At 41.1% G+C, this 17,028-nt stretch overlaps 1 protein-coding gene across 1 annotated transcript; it reads left to right on the top strand.

Moving 5' to 3' along the window:
* The first annotated feature begins 2,536 nt into the window (after positions 1 to 2,536).
* Positions 2,537 to 16,854, top strand: LOC119883529 (1-phosphatidylinositol 4,5-bisphosphate phosphodiesterase delta-1-like). The gene is made up of 15 exons (XM_038694262.1): positions 2,537 to 2,654; positions 4,497 to 4,655; positions 7,770 to 7,998; positions 8,196 to 8,325; positions 8,470 to 8,698; positions 8,870 to 9,071; positions 10,219 to 10,363; positions 10,508 to 10,660; positions 12,438 to 12,587; positions 12,702 to 12,858; positions 14,460 to 14,576; positions 14,692 to 14,870; positions 15,210 to 15,345; positions 15,437 to 15,586; positions 16,763 to 16,854. Exons 1-15 carry the CDS (start codon positions 2,537 to 2,539, stop codon positions 16,852 to 16,854), a joined length of 2,346 nt encoding a protein of 781 aa, XP_038550190.1.
* The last annotated feature ends 174 nt before the right edge of the window (positions 16,855 to 17,028 follow it).

The raw sequence follows: 17,028 nt of genomic DNA, 5'->3' as shown, positions 1-17,028 counted from the left end.
AGTCAGAATATAGCTGTGTTGTCGAGATTAGCGACAACCCATGACCATATTATTGGAGGAATGCTGCTGATAAGTTTTTTCTCCATGTAGAGCATAGCCAGACCATTCAGGTGATCCTGTGTCATGGTGTTCCTCTTTAAAGTAGAGAAGCACCTCTCTGATTCTGCTGTAGTCGTGGGTGTGGTGATGAGAATCTTAAGAAGTCTGACCATCTCAGTGAACGTGCCTTGAAGGTTGTTCTCCATGAAAAACTGGAAAAGAGTCAATGCACCACTGCAAGCCTTGAACTCGTCATTGTTAAAGATCAGGGATAGTTTTATTTTGAGCTTGGTCTTGTTCAACATGGGGTATGCCTCCACTGTGGTTTCCAATACTGAAGCCAGGAACTTTATGGTGTGTTCCGGGAACAAGTCTCCTTGCAACAGCGTGACACTGATGAGGTGCTTTTTGAGGTTTTTTTGTTTAATTTCTTTCACATTATTTACATGCATCCTGTGCATAGACACGATTTAGCTTGTAGACTAACCGGCTATTTGTAGCCCACTTTTAGTCAAAAAAGTAAAAAATTATTAAAAGTGGGGTTTTGCCCTGGCAGCACGTGAGATGGTTGATATTCCATTATTTTTACAATGTCAATAATATCAAGAAGATATTAAGTGTCATTAAATTGACATGGTCTATCTGTAGCCACGATTTAGCTCTTATTTGGACAGGCTACGTGTAGTCGGCTTTTAGCCCACCCGGCGAAATAGAGACAATCAGTGGTCTAATATCAACGGCTTGACCGTAGCCCTGTTTCAGACCGAATAGGTTACATGTAGTTTTCACCCGATGCAGCTGTTGAGGTGCGTGATATCATTTCATCAAATGCAAGTAAAGGTTTGAAACATTTAAATTATCTTTATTTTCGCTGTAACGTTCACTACATTAACTTTCATTTTAATTTAAAACAAAATGCAATTACTATTTTCAACGGCTAGATGGCAGGTGTAGCCCTACTGAGACATGACTACTGGCAACGTAAGACTTGAAAGTTAGTAGACATCAGGGACGTATCCGCCATTTTTAAACGAGGGATATGTTACGATGTCGGCCTTTCAGCGAGCAACGGGCGAGAGTTTACTGCAAACACTGGAAGCGAAAAGACATTTACTTTGGTCTTGTAAGTATCTGTGTCTTTGTTTGACATGTCTTCTGTTTCTCTATTTGGTTGTTCTAATGCAACATGGCTAAAATATGTGTCCTGTTCAAGTATCTTTCCATAGAGATAAATGGGTCAGTAATAAATACTTTTAAATTGAAAAGAAAAAAACTTTATTAATTTATTTTATATATATTTTATTTATATTTATATTTATATATATATATATATATTTTTTTTTTAACCTTCATTAGAATGATAATTAGAAATATACTGTATGTTTTCATTTAAAATCACTTGATGATAGTCATGTCTTATGGGAAAACAGTCAACATAGTCAAATTATAATGTTTACTTATATTCATTTTCTTACATATTCAACAGTTCCCATCCCATCCCATTTACCTGAGAGACTGGCGCCAACCGAGAGACCCATCTGATGCTCTTCCTGCATCAAGTAGCAAGCGTAGATGAAGATTTAGATTTGGATAGCCAACCAATTTATTTTATTTATTTTATCAATTTATTTATGTATTTATTTTCATATATATATGAACTGTTTTGTATTTATAATATTTTAGCAATAATTCCTTTATATTTTCATCATGTTGTATTATCTTAAGTTGTCTATGTTATAATCATTTTTCTTAATAAAATCTTTATATTTAATTTGTTTGGACAGATTACCATTTGTGAGAACCTGTTTTGTAAAAGCAATCCTTAAGCTGCTATTCTATTGTCTATTAGAGGTAGAGATGTAGTCATTTAAAAACTGTGTATTTAGTCTATTCTTGGGCTGTGGTTAGACATCTGTTAACTTTTCACTGAAAAAATTCAACCTTGTTTTAGCCTAGACCCATTTTCACCATCTAATACACGTCTATATGTAGCTGTTCAATGGTGGTCTAATTGATGACTAGACTATTTTTGGGCTATGGTTAGACGTCTACCAAACTTTAACTGACAGCCCAAATTCAGCCCTGTTTTAGCCTGGACATCTGGGCTCTGTTTGGACATCAATTAGACGTCTTTTAACCGTGAAATTGCTTGCTGGGAAGGGAAGGAGTTCAAGTACCTTGGGGTCTTGTTCACCAGTGAGGGGAGACTGGAGCAGGAGATTGGCCGGAGAATCGGAGCAGCGGGGGCAGTATTGCACTTGCTTTACCGCACAGTTGTGACGAAAAGAGAGCTTGGCTGTAAGGCAAAGCTCTCGATTTAGCGGTCAATTTTCGTTCCTCATGAAATGGGTTTCCTCAGGCGGGTGACTGGTGTCTCCCTTAGAGATAGGGTGAGAAGCTTGGCCATCCGCGAAGAGCTCAGAGTAGAGCCGCTGCTCCTTTGCGTCGAAAGGAGTCAGTTGAAGTGGTTTGGGCATCTGGTAAGTATGCCTCCTGGATGCCTCCTGAGGGAGGTGTTCCAGGCACGTCCAGCTGGGAGGAGGCCTTGGGGAGGGAAGACCCAGGATTAGGGGGAGAGATTATCGCCAAACTGGCCTGTGGCTCGGCAAAGAGAAGTTTGGGGTCCCCTGCTGGAGCTGCTGCCCCCGCGACCCAACCCCGAATAAGCGTATGAAGATGTATGGATGGATACTCTTCAGATTGGCTACTGTTTTTTCTCATTAACTTTAGGCTACCTGCTGATCTCTCCCTCCATCTGACTCTTGTGAATCACTGGTTTTATTTCTCCTTTTCCTGTTGTTCCCCTTACTACTTCTTTCCCAGCCGCCCTCACCTTCATCTGTGTCCTGCAATGTCTACAGGTGCTGGTCATATAATTAGAATATCATCAAAAAGTTGATTTATTTCAGTAATTCTATTCAAAAAGTGAAACTTCGATATTATATTCATTCACTACACACAGACTGATATATTTCAAATGTTTATTTCATTTAATTGTGATGATTAAAACTCACAACTAATGAAAATCAAGTATCAAGTATAGTAATTTCAGTATCTCCGAAAATTAGAATATTACCAACTAAAAAATATGAACATGAAAAGTATGAGCATGTACAGCACTCAATACTTAGTTGCTTACCAGGTACTGGTAGCTTTGGCACTGTGTGCGGGTGCCAAGTCCTGTTGGAAAATGAAATCTGCATCTCCATAAAGTTGGTCAGCAGCAGGAAGCATGAAGTACTCAGACATCAAGCAACGTGGATTCTGTGCCTCTCCTCTCTTCCTCCAGACTCTGGGACCTTGATTTCCAAAGGAAATGCAAAATTTACTTTCATCAGAGAACATAACTTTGGACCACTCAGCAGCAGTCCAGTCCTTTTTGTCTTTAGCCCAGGCGAGACGCTTCTGACGCTGTGTCTTGTTCAAGAGTGGCTTGACACAAGGAATGGGACAGCTGAAACCCATGTCTTGCATACGTCTGTGCATGGTGGTCCTTGAAGCACTGACTCCAACTGCAGTCCACTCTTTGTGAATCTCCCCCACATTTTTGAATGGGTTTTGTTTCACAATCCTCTCCAGGGTGCGGTTATCCCTATTTCTTGTACACTTTTTTCTATCACATCTTTTCCTTCCCTTCGCCTCTCAATTAATGTGCTTGGACACAGAGCTCTGTGAACAGCCAGCCTCTTTAGCAATGACCTTTTGTGTCTTGCCCTCCTTGTGCAAGGTGTCAATGGTCGTCTTATGGACAGCTGTCAAGTCAGCAGTCTTCCCCATGATTGTGTAGCCTACAGAACTAGACTGAGAGACCATTTAAAGGACTTTGCAGGTGTTATGAGTTAATTAGCTGATTAGAGTGTGGCACCAGGTGCCTTTTCACAATATTCAAATTTTCTGAGATACTGATTTTGGGGTTTTCATTAGTTGTCAGTTATAATCATCAAAATTAAAAAGAATGAACACTTGAAATATATCAGTCTGTGTGGAATGAATGTATACATTATACAAGTTTCACTTTTTGAATGGAATTACTGAAATAAATCAACTTTTTGATGATATTCTAATTATATGACCAGCACCTGTAAATTATTTATATTGACTGATATTTCACCAGTTAATTTTAATACCACCACGTGTCAAACAATTTGATCTGCCCGCCACCTCCCACTCTGCCATTCTCGTCCAACTCTCACAGTTTTCGAGTCTTTCGCTTCCCGGGGCTTTACCCCAAATTTTTGACGGTAGCCCCGAATTAATCCTCATGATGCAGCATGTCTCACAGGTCTTCAAAGAACAGAGGCTACCCACAATAATGTTGCTACATTTTGTTTGATGTTCACATAACGTGACACCCCACCGTTACTCAGCCTGCCTGCTTTAGCTTTTGCTAGTGCATCTGACATTTTAAGTCATCTAAATTTCTAAGATTTGTCTGTGACCTCTCTCCACTCCTGCAGGTTTGGAGGGAGATGCAGATCTAGAGTTCCTGCTGAAGGGTGGGGAGCTGGTCAAGATCCGCTCAAAATCCTGGAAGAAGAACCGCAAATTCAAACTGCTCGAAGACTGTACGACGTTGTACCATGAGTCCCACAAAGCATTCAGGGAAAACCAGACCTGTGAGTGTCATTTTCTACTGGGTAATATGTGTTTGCATAATTATTTTTGTTTGTGTGGGAGCTAGATGGGATTTCAATTGCATAATGTGCACAAATGGGAGAAGTTCCATTAAACCCCCAGTTTCTCTTAAACATACAATAAAAGACAGAGCAGTGCCTTTTAAAGTATCCATACAGACATAATAGTGATATTGAGCGATGTGGCTGTGTGAAGTGTCATGTGTCAGAGAGTTTTTAACATGACCAATCTCCCTTAGAGAAGGGTTTTCAGTTTGCAGGTGTTTTCTTGTTTATGGAAATAAACATGTTTTATTCCTGTGGGTGTTAGCAAGTCACAACTACCAATCAGCTCTAAAGTGGTTTGGCATAAGGTAAGAGAGCTTGTTTTTAACCACATTTTGTTTAAGATGTATTTGCTGGTATGCTTTACTGAAGCAGTGTATGTAAATGGATGCAAAACACAAAGTTATATAGCTTTAGATATTTTTCCAGTGAGTAGTCATATTACATGTGGTTGTTCTGTTTTCTCTACATTATCTCTCTGTTGCATGTCTCTCTCTCTTTGCTAGAAGAGGGATCTCCACTGTTGCTCTTGCAGAGTTTTCTTACTTTTTTCCTTCTCCAAATCGAGGATCTAAGAAAAGAAGCTGTTACACCAGTATATGCCGTTCATATTGTAAAGGCCTCTAAGACAAATCTACAGTGTAATTCTGGGCTATGCATGTAGTGCTGGATATCATTTGAAGTTTGTGGTGAACAAGATTCTGGTTTATACTTTTAAAGCTGGACCAGCCAGTATATCTATATTAACAATGGATCAAAAGACTACATGTACAGGGATTGCTAGCTCTTTAAACTCTTTGTTCTGGTTTTATGGCCCACAACGTCACTGTTTTCCACAGCCCTTATTTCCAGCAGCAGTCAGCTGTTTCAGTGATACTGCTCTGATAAACCCACTGTACGCTGTCCAGCACCAAACTGCAGACAGACAAAGTTGGTGGCTAGCTAACGCAGTGTTGCATTTGGAAACACTGTGGCCTCACAGCAAGAAGGTCACGGGTTCAAACCCCAGCCTTTCTGTGTGGAGTTTGCATGTTCTCCCCGTGTCTGTGTGGGTTTGCTCTGGTTTCCCCCACCATCAAAAACATGTTAGTTCTTCAGTCAGTGCAATTGACCAGGCAATGAGTACGGGGAATGAATTTAGCTGTGTGTATGTGACAAGAAAAGTATCTCTAAGATTTCCCTTGGGAGCTGTTGGAGATTAATATAGAGCTACAAGGAGAGTGAATATTGTTCCTACCTTCATCATGTGCCTTAGACACCAGCCCAGGTGGATGCTAATGTTGCTGCATGTCTGATATATGTGCAAATATGCCACAGTTTGCTAAGAACAATTTTATAAGGTGATATTAGCTGTTTCCTTTGTTGCTGAGAAACGATATGATTTTATCTGTTGTCTAGTCTCTTGTGAGTGAAGGCCACATAACAGTGAGCTACCACACAGAAGCAAAAGCCTTCCTGTTGATAAGTAAAAACAGTTTGTGGCGCTCTGTATTGTGTTGTGCCCATTAGGAAAAAAAGTCTGCAGCTACAAGATACTGACTTGTCTAAGTGACTCAGAGGTGACTAGGGTGTGATTTTGTTTTTTTTTCCATCTTGACCCTCCTCTGAGCTACAAATGTTTTTCATTGAGCATTTCTGTGTGAATGGGAAAATGCATTACCCTCCTTTCATATAAATAACCATATTAAAAAAAATATATATTTATAAAAAAATAATTATAAATATAAATTATATTCACACCAAAGGTATCTATTCTTTGGCCTTTCTATAATATTATTTACAGAGACCCAACATTTCCCACATGAGCAAGCACTTGGCGACAGTGGAAAGGGAAAAACTCCATTTGAACAGGCAGAAACCTCGAGAAAGAACCTAGACTCAGGATGGGCGGCCTACTGCATTGACCGGTTGGTTTGAGAGAGAGAGGGGGACGGAGGGAGAGAGAGAGGGCAGGAGGAACAAGAACACACAGTAGCACAATGCAAGTTCAACATAGAGATGCAAAATAACAGCAATGATAGTGGTAATAATACAATTCTGAATAAAAAAAAATTATTATAGCAATGATTAACAGCGGTTATCAAGCAGGAACATGTGGTGGGGGGTAGGTGGCTTGCTACCACAGATCCAGACCCCAGACACCTGCAGAGACACCTGCAGAAGGCAACAGAATGAAAGATGAGAAAGCACAAAACTACTGTGGTGAAGTCGAGTTAGTAAACATGCATTAATCATATAAGAATGCATATAGACAGAGTAGAAGAGCAGGAGAGAGGAACTAATAAAACCATCAACAGTTGTTACCAGTACTGATGAACACAATAGTGAATCAAGAGAAAAAGCACTTGAAGCCTTGATGTAAAAACAATTTTCAGTGGGCAACTAGTTTTTCTCTTTTCATTAAAGACAATTACAGGAAAATTAGATGATTTTTCTGGACATTTTGCACTGAATGACAACTTATTACTTGTAATTAAATATAAATATAACAATGTGATATCATACATTTTTATTTTGGAATGTATTAAATAGATATTAAATTTTGTAGACAGACAAGGGAGAACTGGAAACTTGTAATCCAGACTGGGAGTTTCCACCAGTGACTGGACTAACAAGAAAGAGCTAGACTTTGAAAGTATCGAACAAAAAAATCTCACTCCCTTCTTTCAGCCCTCACTTCAAAGCCACTCCCCCAAACCCCATTTTAATGCGCAATGAGTGCACAGGCAGGCAGGTAGACAGCCAATCATTTAATTTGGTCCGTGCTTATTACAGATACCTGATTTTTTTTTGTTAGAATATCTGATTTACATGCTGTCAGCATGTAAAGAGAATTTCAACAAATATAACATAAATGAAATAAACTGCCTGCCCTACATTGAAGATAGAGACTCCAAACCCTAGATGTTGCAAGTCTAACTCAAAGTTTAAGTGTAGTATTGTCTTTCTCTGGCTTCTCTCTGTGTGCATTCAAGTGTTTTGAGGGCTTATCCCTGCAAACTCGCCTCAAGGGCCTGTATCTCTAACAAACCCTTTCCTATCTCCAAACAGTCCCGATTGATGACATTGATTCAGTGCGCCTGGGCCGTCAGTCTGAGGGGCTTAATAAGTACACCAACACCAGTGATGAAGATCAGTGCTTCTCCATCATCTTCAAGGGCAAGAAGAAAAATCTTGACCTCATGGCAGGCAGTGGAGTGGAGGCAAAGCAGTGGGTTAACAGCCTGGAGAAGATTATGAGATACATACGCAGCCTCAACCGCCAGCAGAACAGTGAGCAGTATCCTTCACAAACTCTATAATTGGGAAATGTGTTTGCATACATGTTTCTCAGAAGTGTTTTCTGGTACTCTTGCAGAACCCGATTGGTTGTTTTGTTCTTTATTAGTTTAAATCTGCTCCAAAATCTGAAGGATTGCTTGAGTTGTGTACTTGGCTAGAATACGTGTAAACCAAATCCTTACATGTAAATACCAGTTGGATCTTCGAATGCATGCGGAAAGCAGACAAGAATCACGACAACATGATGACCCTGAAGGAGGTGAAGGCCTTCATGCGACAGATCAACATTGAGGTGGACAGCCAATATGCAGAGCAACTTTTCAGGGTGAATCTCTCATAAAATTCATCAATGAGCCATTGTATCTACATGTAAAGATCAATATAAATTCCAAATAATGTGTAGTTCAACAAACTTAATATCTGGTATATCTCGTTGATTGGTTGTCTTTTCATGTCTTGTGTTGCATAGAAATGTGACACGTCCAATTCAGGCACCCTGGAGGGTGCAGAGATCAAGCAATTCTACGATGAGCTGACGCACCGGAAGGAGATAGATGAGATTTATGGGACGTACACTCAAACAGAGGGTCAGATGAGTGCCGGAGACCTGCTGAACTTCCTGTTGAATGAGCAAAGGGAGCAGGTGTCCATGGAGGACGCTCTCAAGCTGATTGAAATATACGAGGTGGATGGGACAGGTAGGACTAACTTGGAAACAAAACTGATGAGTCATTAGGGGTTTTATACACATGGTTTACTGGCAGGTGTGCATTACAATTATGGGAACATATTATCATTGCTTTTATTCTGTAGTTCACATTCCACAAATCATATCCATCGTGTCTGTCTGTCTGTCTTCTGTCCACCAGCGAAGGAGAAGAAGCACTTGACCAAAGATGGCTTCTTGATGTACCTGCAGCACGAAGATACCTCCATCTTCAACCCAGCTCAGAAACCCCTGTATCAGGACATGCACCAGCCGCTCAACCATTACTACATCTCCTCCTCACACAACACGTACCTGGTGGAAGACCAACTCAAAGGACCCAGCAGCACAGAAGCCTACATAAAGTAACTAGTCTTACCAACCAACTGTACATAGCTGAAGGCAACTAGAGCTGAATTCCTGATTCCTGATAAGTTTTACTCCATCAAGCTTCCTAATGTATTATTTTTACCTAAAAGACAAGACAACCTTGCTCAAGGGCCATGACAAAAGAGGGAACGAGGCAGCGTAAATGATCAAAAAGTGATTTATTTAACAAAAGAGTGAGCTAAACATAACTATTTAAATGTGCAAGGTGTCTCTGTAACATAAAAAACCCAAAGCAAGATGTGGCAGTGGGGGTGATCAGGCCACAGTTGGTCTCTGGATTGCAGAGAAGGGAGAAGAGCATGTAGTTTGACTAAGTGGTGCTTTATCTCCACTGGCTCACAGGTCCCAGGTGCTACCGATCAGCAATCACCTCAACAGAACAAAGATGGTTAACAACAGTGAGGTAACACTCCCACAGAGGGGCCGTCACACAGCTTGACAGTGGAGTACATCTGTTATGTTGGACAGACAGATCATCCTTTTTGACCAGATAGATATATGAACTAAACTTACGAAGTAAACCAGAAACCAAAAGTACTTCTTACACATTCTAAACTACTGGAGATTTAGTCCAATTAGACCAATAATATAGTAATAAAAATAGTTTTGTTTAATATGCAATTTTGCATTGAAATATCACTTTTTCATACTTGCAGTAAGGGAGTTATCTACGTAATTGTGTTTAAACCCTCAGTAGTATTACAAAAAAATTTAATCCTTAAAGTCCTAATAATTATACCATATTAATGACAACTAGTGTCCACTTATATGGGACTGATTGATGTACACAAGTTGTAGTAGTCTCTAGGCTTGTGTTCATCCACCCCAATAGTTCCTGGGCCTTCAAAAAGTAGCCTGGCGGGTAAAATGAGGACCCCAGAACAACATTTACTCCCTGGATCCTCCAGTGGAAAAACAGTGAGTTCCTCCAAAGGTTCCTAGTTTTGGGGTATAGTTCCTTTGGTCGAAACGCAGCTAAAGCAGGGACAGGAACTAAAACTGACTCTGTTTTCCTTTGGTCGAAATGCAAGTAAAGTTTTGTGAAACACTTCTGAGATGTAAAAAGGGCAGAAGTGATGCCAGAGGTGTACCGGTTTTCACAAAGGTTTTCCATCCATGCAGAGCACTGATGAAGAGCTGTCGCTGTGTGGAACTGGACTGTTGGGATGGGGCTAATGGCGAGCCTGTTATTTACCACGGCTACACTCTCACATCCCAAGTGCTCTTCAAAGATGTCATCAAAGCCATCAAAGAATACGCCTTCAAAGTATGTGAGATATTGTATATGCCCTGTGGGACAGGATGTATCAGGCTGCTGATGTTGACGATTGCATTTTTTTTCTGTTCCTGTTGTGCTCATTCATGCTATTAAGGAATAAAAAATTAATGAATGCTTTTTTCCTTTTCCCAGACGTCTGACTACCCAGTGATCCTGTCTCTGGAGAATCACTGCACCCTGGAACAACAGAAAGTCATGGCCGATCACATGATCACCATCCTGGGTGATGCTTTGGTCAGAAAGCCTCTGGGCACCACCATACCCACAAACTTCCCCTCACCTGAGGTGTGTGGCCTGGTTTACGTCAGCTCGCAGATTCATTCACAATCTTTAGAGCCTTGCTGTAAATACCTTCCCAAATAAACATCAAAGGAAGATAACACCTAAAGATTCCAAGTTAAAGAACCGCTCTACCAGATTTGTTCAATTTCCTATAATTTGTCTCGGAAAGGAAGCTGATGAGATTAAAGTAACACCCACCCTCATTATGTGAACTCTAAATAAACACATAATTAAAACAGCATCAATCTCAAGCCTCTGCTCCTCCTCTGTGTGTTGATAATTTCCATACACAAGAGCTTGAGTTTTGCGTTTTATTAGCTTGTCTTAGTAAGAGCTAAGAGCAGTTGTTAATTACCTGTTACAAGTTTCTTACAAGATCTGACTGTGAGGCTCAGCAGTTTGTAAGAAAACACCTTGTATGGTAAAGCCTAGTTCACACTACACGATTTTTAGCCCGATTTGCTGGTTAGTGAGCTCCGACCGACAGGCTGTGATCAGGGGTAAATCAGAGATCGATCGGCGGTCACAAGTTGTTATGTGTGAACTACTCAACGATGTATCAATACGGCTCCTCGACACATCACTGACACATTGCAGATGCCAGCCAGATGTCTAGCATGCCAAATATATGGAGGAGTTGGCCGACTCAACATTCACATCCAGCCAATGAGAGAAGGCAGCTGGCAGAGCATGCAGCTACTTTTCACTGCAAAACACTTTTTACTCACCTCCAGCTGTCTCTGTAGCACAGACAAACCCTGCTATCCGTGTGTGCTTCTTCCACCCATATTTTTTGTCTTTATAATTGCTATCTCTATAATAATATCAACAAGTAACAAACAGCTGTTTCATGTGTAGGTTCGCATCATTTCCCATTTGACATTTCACGTGTGTTTTCTTGACAAAAAGTGGTTTGGAGACCAGCGTTGGGTGACAGAGCCGCTGTCAGCTCGCGTGTGTGAACTTTATAAACATTCTATGTCTACCATTAGTCACGTAGTGTGAACGCCACAACGACTTCAACATCGACGGCAAGTTGTGTAGTGTGAACAGCACGGCCATTGGCCAACGCTGACAGTCGTGTAGTCTGCACGAGCCTTAAGAGAGGTTGATGGTGAGTGGAATTTAAGTTGTGTGAATAGAGGTTGGTACATAGGCTATTTAGTGTCTGTACACAAGGCGTGCAAGGAAAGCACACATTCATTTAACATTATATTGATTGACTTCATGATTGCATTTTACACTCTCCTTCCCCTCTCTCTCAGAAATGTTTGCCTCTCTTTAAATAGCCGTTTGGCCTATCCTGGCATTTCTTTCTTTTACTGTCTTTCTTTAGTTCCTTTTCTGTTTCCCCCATTTCCTTTCATATCTTTCCATCTTTAAACCTTATATCTTTACTAGTAAAGACATCTATAACTCCCAGATGAACTGAAAAATCTTCTCATTAATAGGAAAGACACACAAAGAGGGGATTTGCACGTCAGATCATCCTTCAGTGACATTCCCAAGCTCTTGTGGGCAGACCTGTTCAAATGTGGCACCCATGGGTTGAATGCCTTTGGCATTGTCAGCCTCAAATGAAATCATAATTATGCATTACACAACATTTTCCTTTCTGTCATTGGCTGGTGAAAGGGTGTGACTAGAAGACACCAGTAACACAAGCGCCTTGACATTGAATGCTTTCCTGCATTTAGCAATTATGTTCCACATTACTGCATAATATGTATCTTGAGTTGCATGACAACACATAAAACACATTTTGTCTGTTTCTGTGTAGGAGCTGAAGGGCCGGTTCCTCATCAAGGGAAAGCGACTGAACAAACTGGATGCTGCCTTTAACAATGACAGCACCATAGAGGACGAAAATGTGTCTGAGGAGGATGAGGCTGCAGACTGTAAGGAGAATAGCCAAAAAGGCAAACCAAAGGTGTGTTAAGTTCATACTACTTAGTTGTAATTAAAAAATATATATATACCGTATATATACAGTATATATTCTTCAAATATCATCTTTGAATGAACAAAACTGATCCTCTTTTAGAACACAAAAATCACACTTGCCAAACAGCTCTCAGATGTCGTAATCTACTGCAAAAGTGTCCATTTTAATTCGTTTGAACACTCCAAGAACAACCAGGCCTTCTATGAGATGTCGTCCTTCAAGGAGAGCAAAGCGTTCCAACTGGCTGAGACTTCAGGTAAACACGGCACATACCCACCTCACTGTCAAGTTCCAGTTAGACAACAAACGTGATTGTGACTTCTCCGGAGTGGAGAGTGAAAAAAGCTTAAAGAGATGCTTATTGGCTTTTCCCTCTCTCTTTTGAGTTATATACCTTTTTTGTGCATGTATTAGGTTTGCAAAGTGAAAAAGCCCAAAATCCACCCCAAAGGGAGTTTTTTTTATTTTTTATTTAACCATTATTTAACCAGGTGAGTCTCATTGAAATTAAAATCTCTTTTGCTAGAGAGACCTGGCCAAGACGAAGCATAAAAGAACATAAAGGACAAGTTTCCAACATATAAAAGACATCAATCATACATACATAAGTAACACAAGCCCCTGTGTTGAATAAGGCAAGGCAAGGCAAGTTTATTTGTATAGCACATTTCAACAACAAGGCAATTCAAAGTGCTTTACATAAAACTGGGTAAGATTTAAAACTATCTGAAATGGAGGACAGCCAATCCAAGTTAAAATCCCTGGCTAAAAGTACCTCTCCAAATTCAATGCTCGATAGATGATGATTTAAACTAGCACTAACCTGCCACGGGGAAGCTGGTGAATCGGCCCTGTTGAGTGACCACACTACTGGAGACCAGCGATGGGTGAAAACAGTTGTCTGGAGAAGTAGATGCCCCCAGGCAACCTCCCACCAAACAAAGCGTCCAAAATTATCCACCCACAAGCCGACCAAGGATTCACCCGCAGCTACAGGAAAACTAAGACGATTCGGATTCCAACAGCGGACGAGCATAAAAGCATAAAAGCATAAAAGCGATAAAATCACGTTCAGGAGAACAGTGTCACAACCTAAAAATACCTAGACAACCAGGGTGGCTTGTGAAGTCATCAGTTACTCAATATGTCATTCACACTTTTAAAAACCGACAGATATGAGACAGACACGAGTTCCCATCTCCCACAGAAAACACTGCTCTGAACTGCCTGAAAACAGCTTGTTTGTAGTCCAGCCACTTCCCTTAAATCCCTGTGACGACACAGACACGCCCTCAAAAACACCGGTAAAAAAACAGTGATCTGCAGCACACACCTCTCCTCTCCCTTCCAAACACTAGCTACCCTCCAGGCAGTCAATGGACATAAAGTTGTTACTATGATGTAGAGACAGAGCTCAGTTAAAACTTTATGGATGAAAGATACTTTTGTTACAGATTAATAACTCACCACTCTGAAACTCTTGCTCCAGTCCATGTTGCCAAGCTGGTCGGCAACATGTAGCCTACAGCTGAACCGAAGCTGTTTAAGGGCTTCTCGCTGCCTTCTCTGCTTCTGATTGGCTATTACCGGCTTTTCGCTGACTAGGAACTGCTCATGTGCAACTCCCAACAAAGATCATTTAGAGACAAGATGTATCACTCCATAGCTAAAACAAAGCCTTCAACACAGGGTGAAAAGAGGAGCTGCAGCAGTGTGCAGTATGACAAAAATATGGTGTTTTTTGAAAATTAAACCATGTAAACCTGTTCTGGTACAACCGCTAAAGAGGATTTTGAACCTGAAAATGAGCATAATACCACCTCTTTAAAGCATTGGTGTTTTGATGTGCTTTCGTAGCTACTGGCTTCATCCATCACAACATGGACAAACTTAGTCGGATCTACCCAGCTGGCTCCAGAACTGACTCCTCCAACTATAACCCAGTGCCCATGTGGAACGTCGGATGCCAGATAGGTACAGTCCCATAATAATATACAGAAATCCAGCCATTGGTGTTTTAAGTGTTATTGTTATATCACAAGTGATGGTTTCACTCTCTTCTCCTTTATCTCTGTGACGTGGTTTTTAGTGGCGTTGAACTTCCAGACTCCCCACAAGGAGATGCAGCTAAACCAGGGTCGGTTTCGGCCAAATGGTTTTTGCGGCTACATCCTTAAACCTGAATTCCTGAGAAGCCCGTCGTCTCAGTTTGATCCCAACGCACTTACCAGCGGGCCCTGGCTACAAAAGAAGATCTTTCATGTCATGGTGAGAGTTACATGAGGTTAAACCTGAAAGATATGTCTTAGTTAGGGTTGAAGTCGCCATGTGGAGTTTCCTTTTGAACAAACAAAGTTATGTTTACATCCCTGTGTGTGTGTCCTCGAGGCGTAACATGTATTTTGAATCCACCTTAAACGTTTGCAAAGGTGATTCTTTAAAAAAAAGTCACCTATATTGTTTGCAAGCCTGCAGGTCAAACACCTCCACAAGGGTGCATTACTTTTTTTGTAATTATAACATTTGCTGTAGCTGAAGCTTTTCTTTTCTTTTTCACATTTGTATTGTTACAATTTTGTGTTTGTGCTTCATATCCCAATACAAAAGGTGATCTCAGCTCAGCAGTTGCCCAAACTCAACAAGGACAAACCCAAATCCATCGTCGACCCTCTGGTGAGAGTGGAGATTTATGGTGTCCCAGCAGACAATGCCAGCAAGGAGACACCCCACATTGACAACAATGGTGAGCATAACACACACACATACAGAGAGATGGACACACACTGAATTGCTCCATGCATGAATTCTCTGCTAACAATAATCCATCCCTGCAGGGTTCAACCCCGTGTGGAATGAAAGCCTCAAGTTTGACATCCACGTCCCAGAGCTGGCCATGGTGCGATTTGTGGTGGAAGACTTTGACCTAACATCCTATAATGATTTCATCGGGCAGTACTGTCTACCGCTCACCAGTGTACAGAACGGTAAGAAAGCCCCAGCTCCAACAGCATGAAGCACTGAAGTGGAGGAAGCGAGATGAAACAATTATTTCGGGCCCAGATGTTAGCAAGAGTTTGCTGTTCTGAAGGAGCAAGATATTGAACCTAGAGCTCGGAGGGTGAATTCCAGAAATATAGAGGTGTTAAACTATTTCATAGATAGTTTTTATGCAGTTGCTTAAGACAGGATATCCAGTAACTTCGGCTAACGTCATTGTTGAGCACTAACACTTTGGGGTAGCCTTCAAACTGCATTTAACAGCAGACGTCTTATATAAATAATGTGTCCTCCAGCTATTTAAAAGTACAACATATCTCAGTCTTGTGTGTGACAAGAGTTGCTGACAACACATGACTTCAATTTCCATTTTCAGAATGAGTGCTAAGCAGGGGTGAGCCCAAACACAAGACACAGAGCAGAAATTCAGTTAAGGTTTTTTTTAATCCAAATGAAAACAGGCTTACAGGCAGTTGACTGGAAAATCCAAGATGACTGAAGGATGGTACAGCAATAGGCAGACAGAAGACTCTTCTAAAAGAACACGACTGAGTGTAAACACACTACAATGACCGGACAGGAAAACAGAAACACCAAACATATGTACTCAGGGAATAACGAGCAAGTGACCGGGATCAGGGCTAAAGAGGCAGAGAGACAGCAGGCAGACAGAAACTAAGCATGAAGCAAACACCAGATAATAACAGAAAGAGACAGGAACAAGGCAGGCACAAATCAAAACCAAAATAGAGAGGAAACAGACTAAACAGCACTAAAGGCACAGCGTAGATACAAACTAATACAGATGGACTACAGCGTAACAAGGGAAACAGACTGAAACAAAGATCAAACAGAACACAGAGCAGATATGGGCAAAATAACAAACACCGAAGTACACAGACCAGGTGTAAACACTAAGACATGAACTGAGACACAGAACTGAAATGCAGGAATAAGTAGTAGGACAAGAAAACAGATTGAGAACCAAGACAACCATCCTCACAAGAATAACCGAGGCGAAACAGTATAACACAAGAGATGGACCAAAAACACACACTAAATAACAGATACCAAACAGACCAATGAACAAAACTCACAGAGACCTAAACAGGACCGATCAGGCAGAATGTGACAGAAGCTAAAACTCACTTCCTCCCCCCCAGGATATCGGCAAGTCCCACTGCTCACCAAGAGAGGGGACCTCATACCCTCTGCTGGACTGTTTGTGAACATCAAGCTCATCGACGCCCAATAGGCTCGTGTTGGGAAAGCGTTCAAGCCAGTACCAGGATTTATTTCATTGTTGTTACTCTAAAGCAGGGGTCGGCTACCTATGGCACGCATGCCAGCGCGGGCACGCAGAGACATTTTAAGTGGCATGTGAGAAAGCAAACTCAATCTTAATGTGAATTTAGAAGATAAAATGTTG

The sequence above is a fragment of the Micropterus salmoides genome, unplaced genomic scaffold (assembly GCF_014851395.1).
Source record: "Micropterus salmoides isolate LMB-PRFRI ecotype aquatic unplaced genomic scaffold, ASM1485139v1 Ms_hic_scaffold_1, whole genome shotgun sequence".
Taxonomy (NCBI): Eukaryota; Metazoa; Chordata; class Actinopteri; order Centrarchiformes; family Centrarchidae; genus Micropterus; species Micropterus salmoides.
The sequence above is the reverse complement of the archived record's forward strand: the minus strand, read 5'-3'. Positions and strand labels throughout refer to the sequence as shown.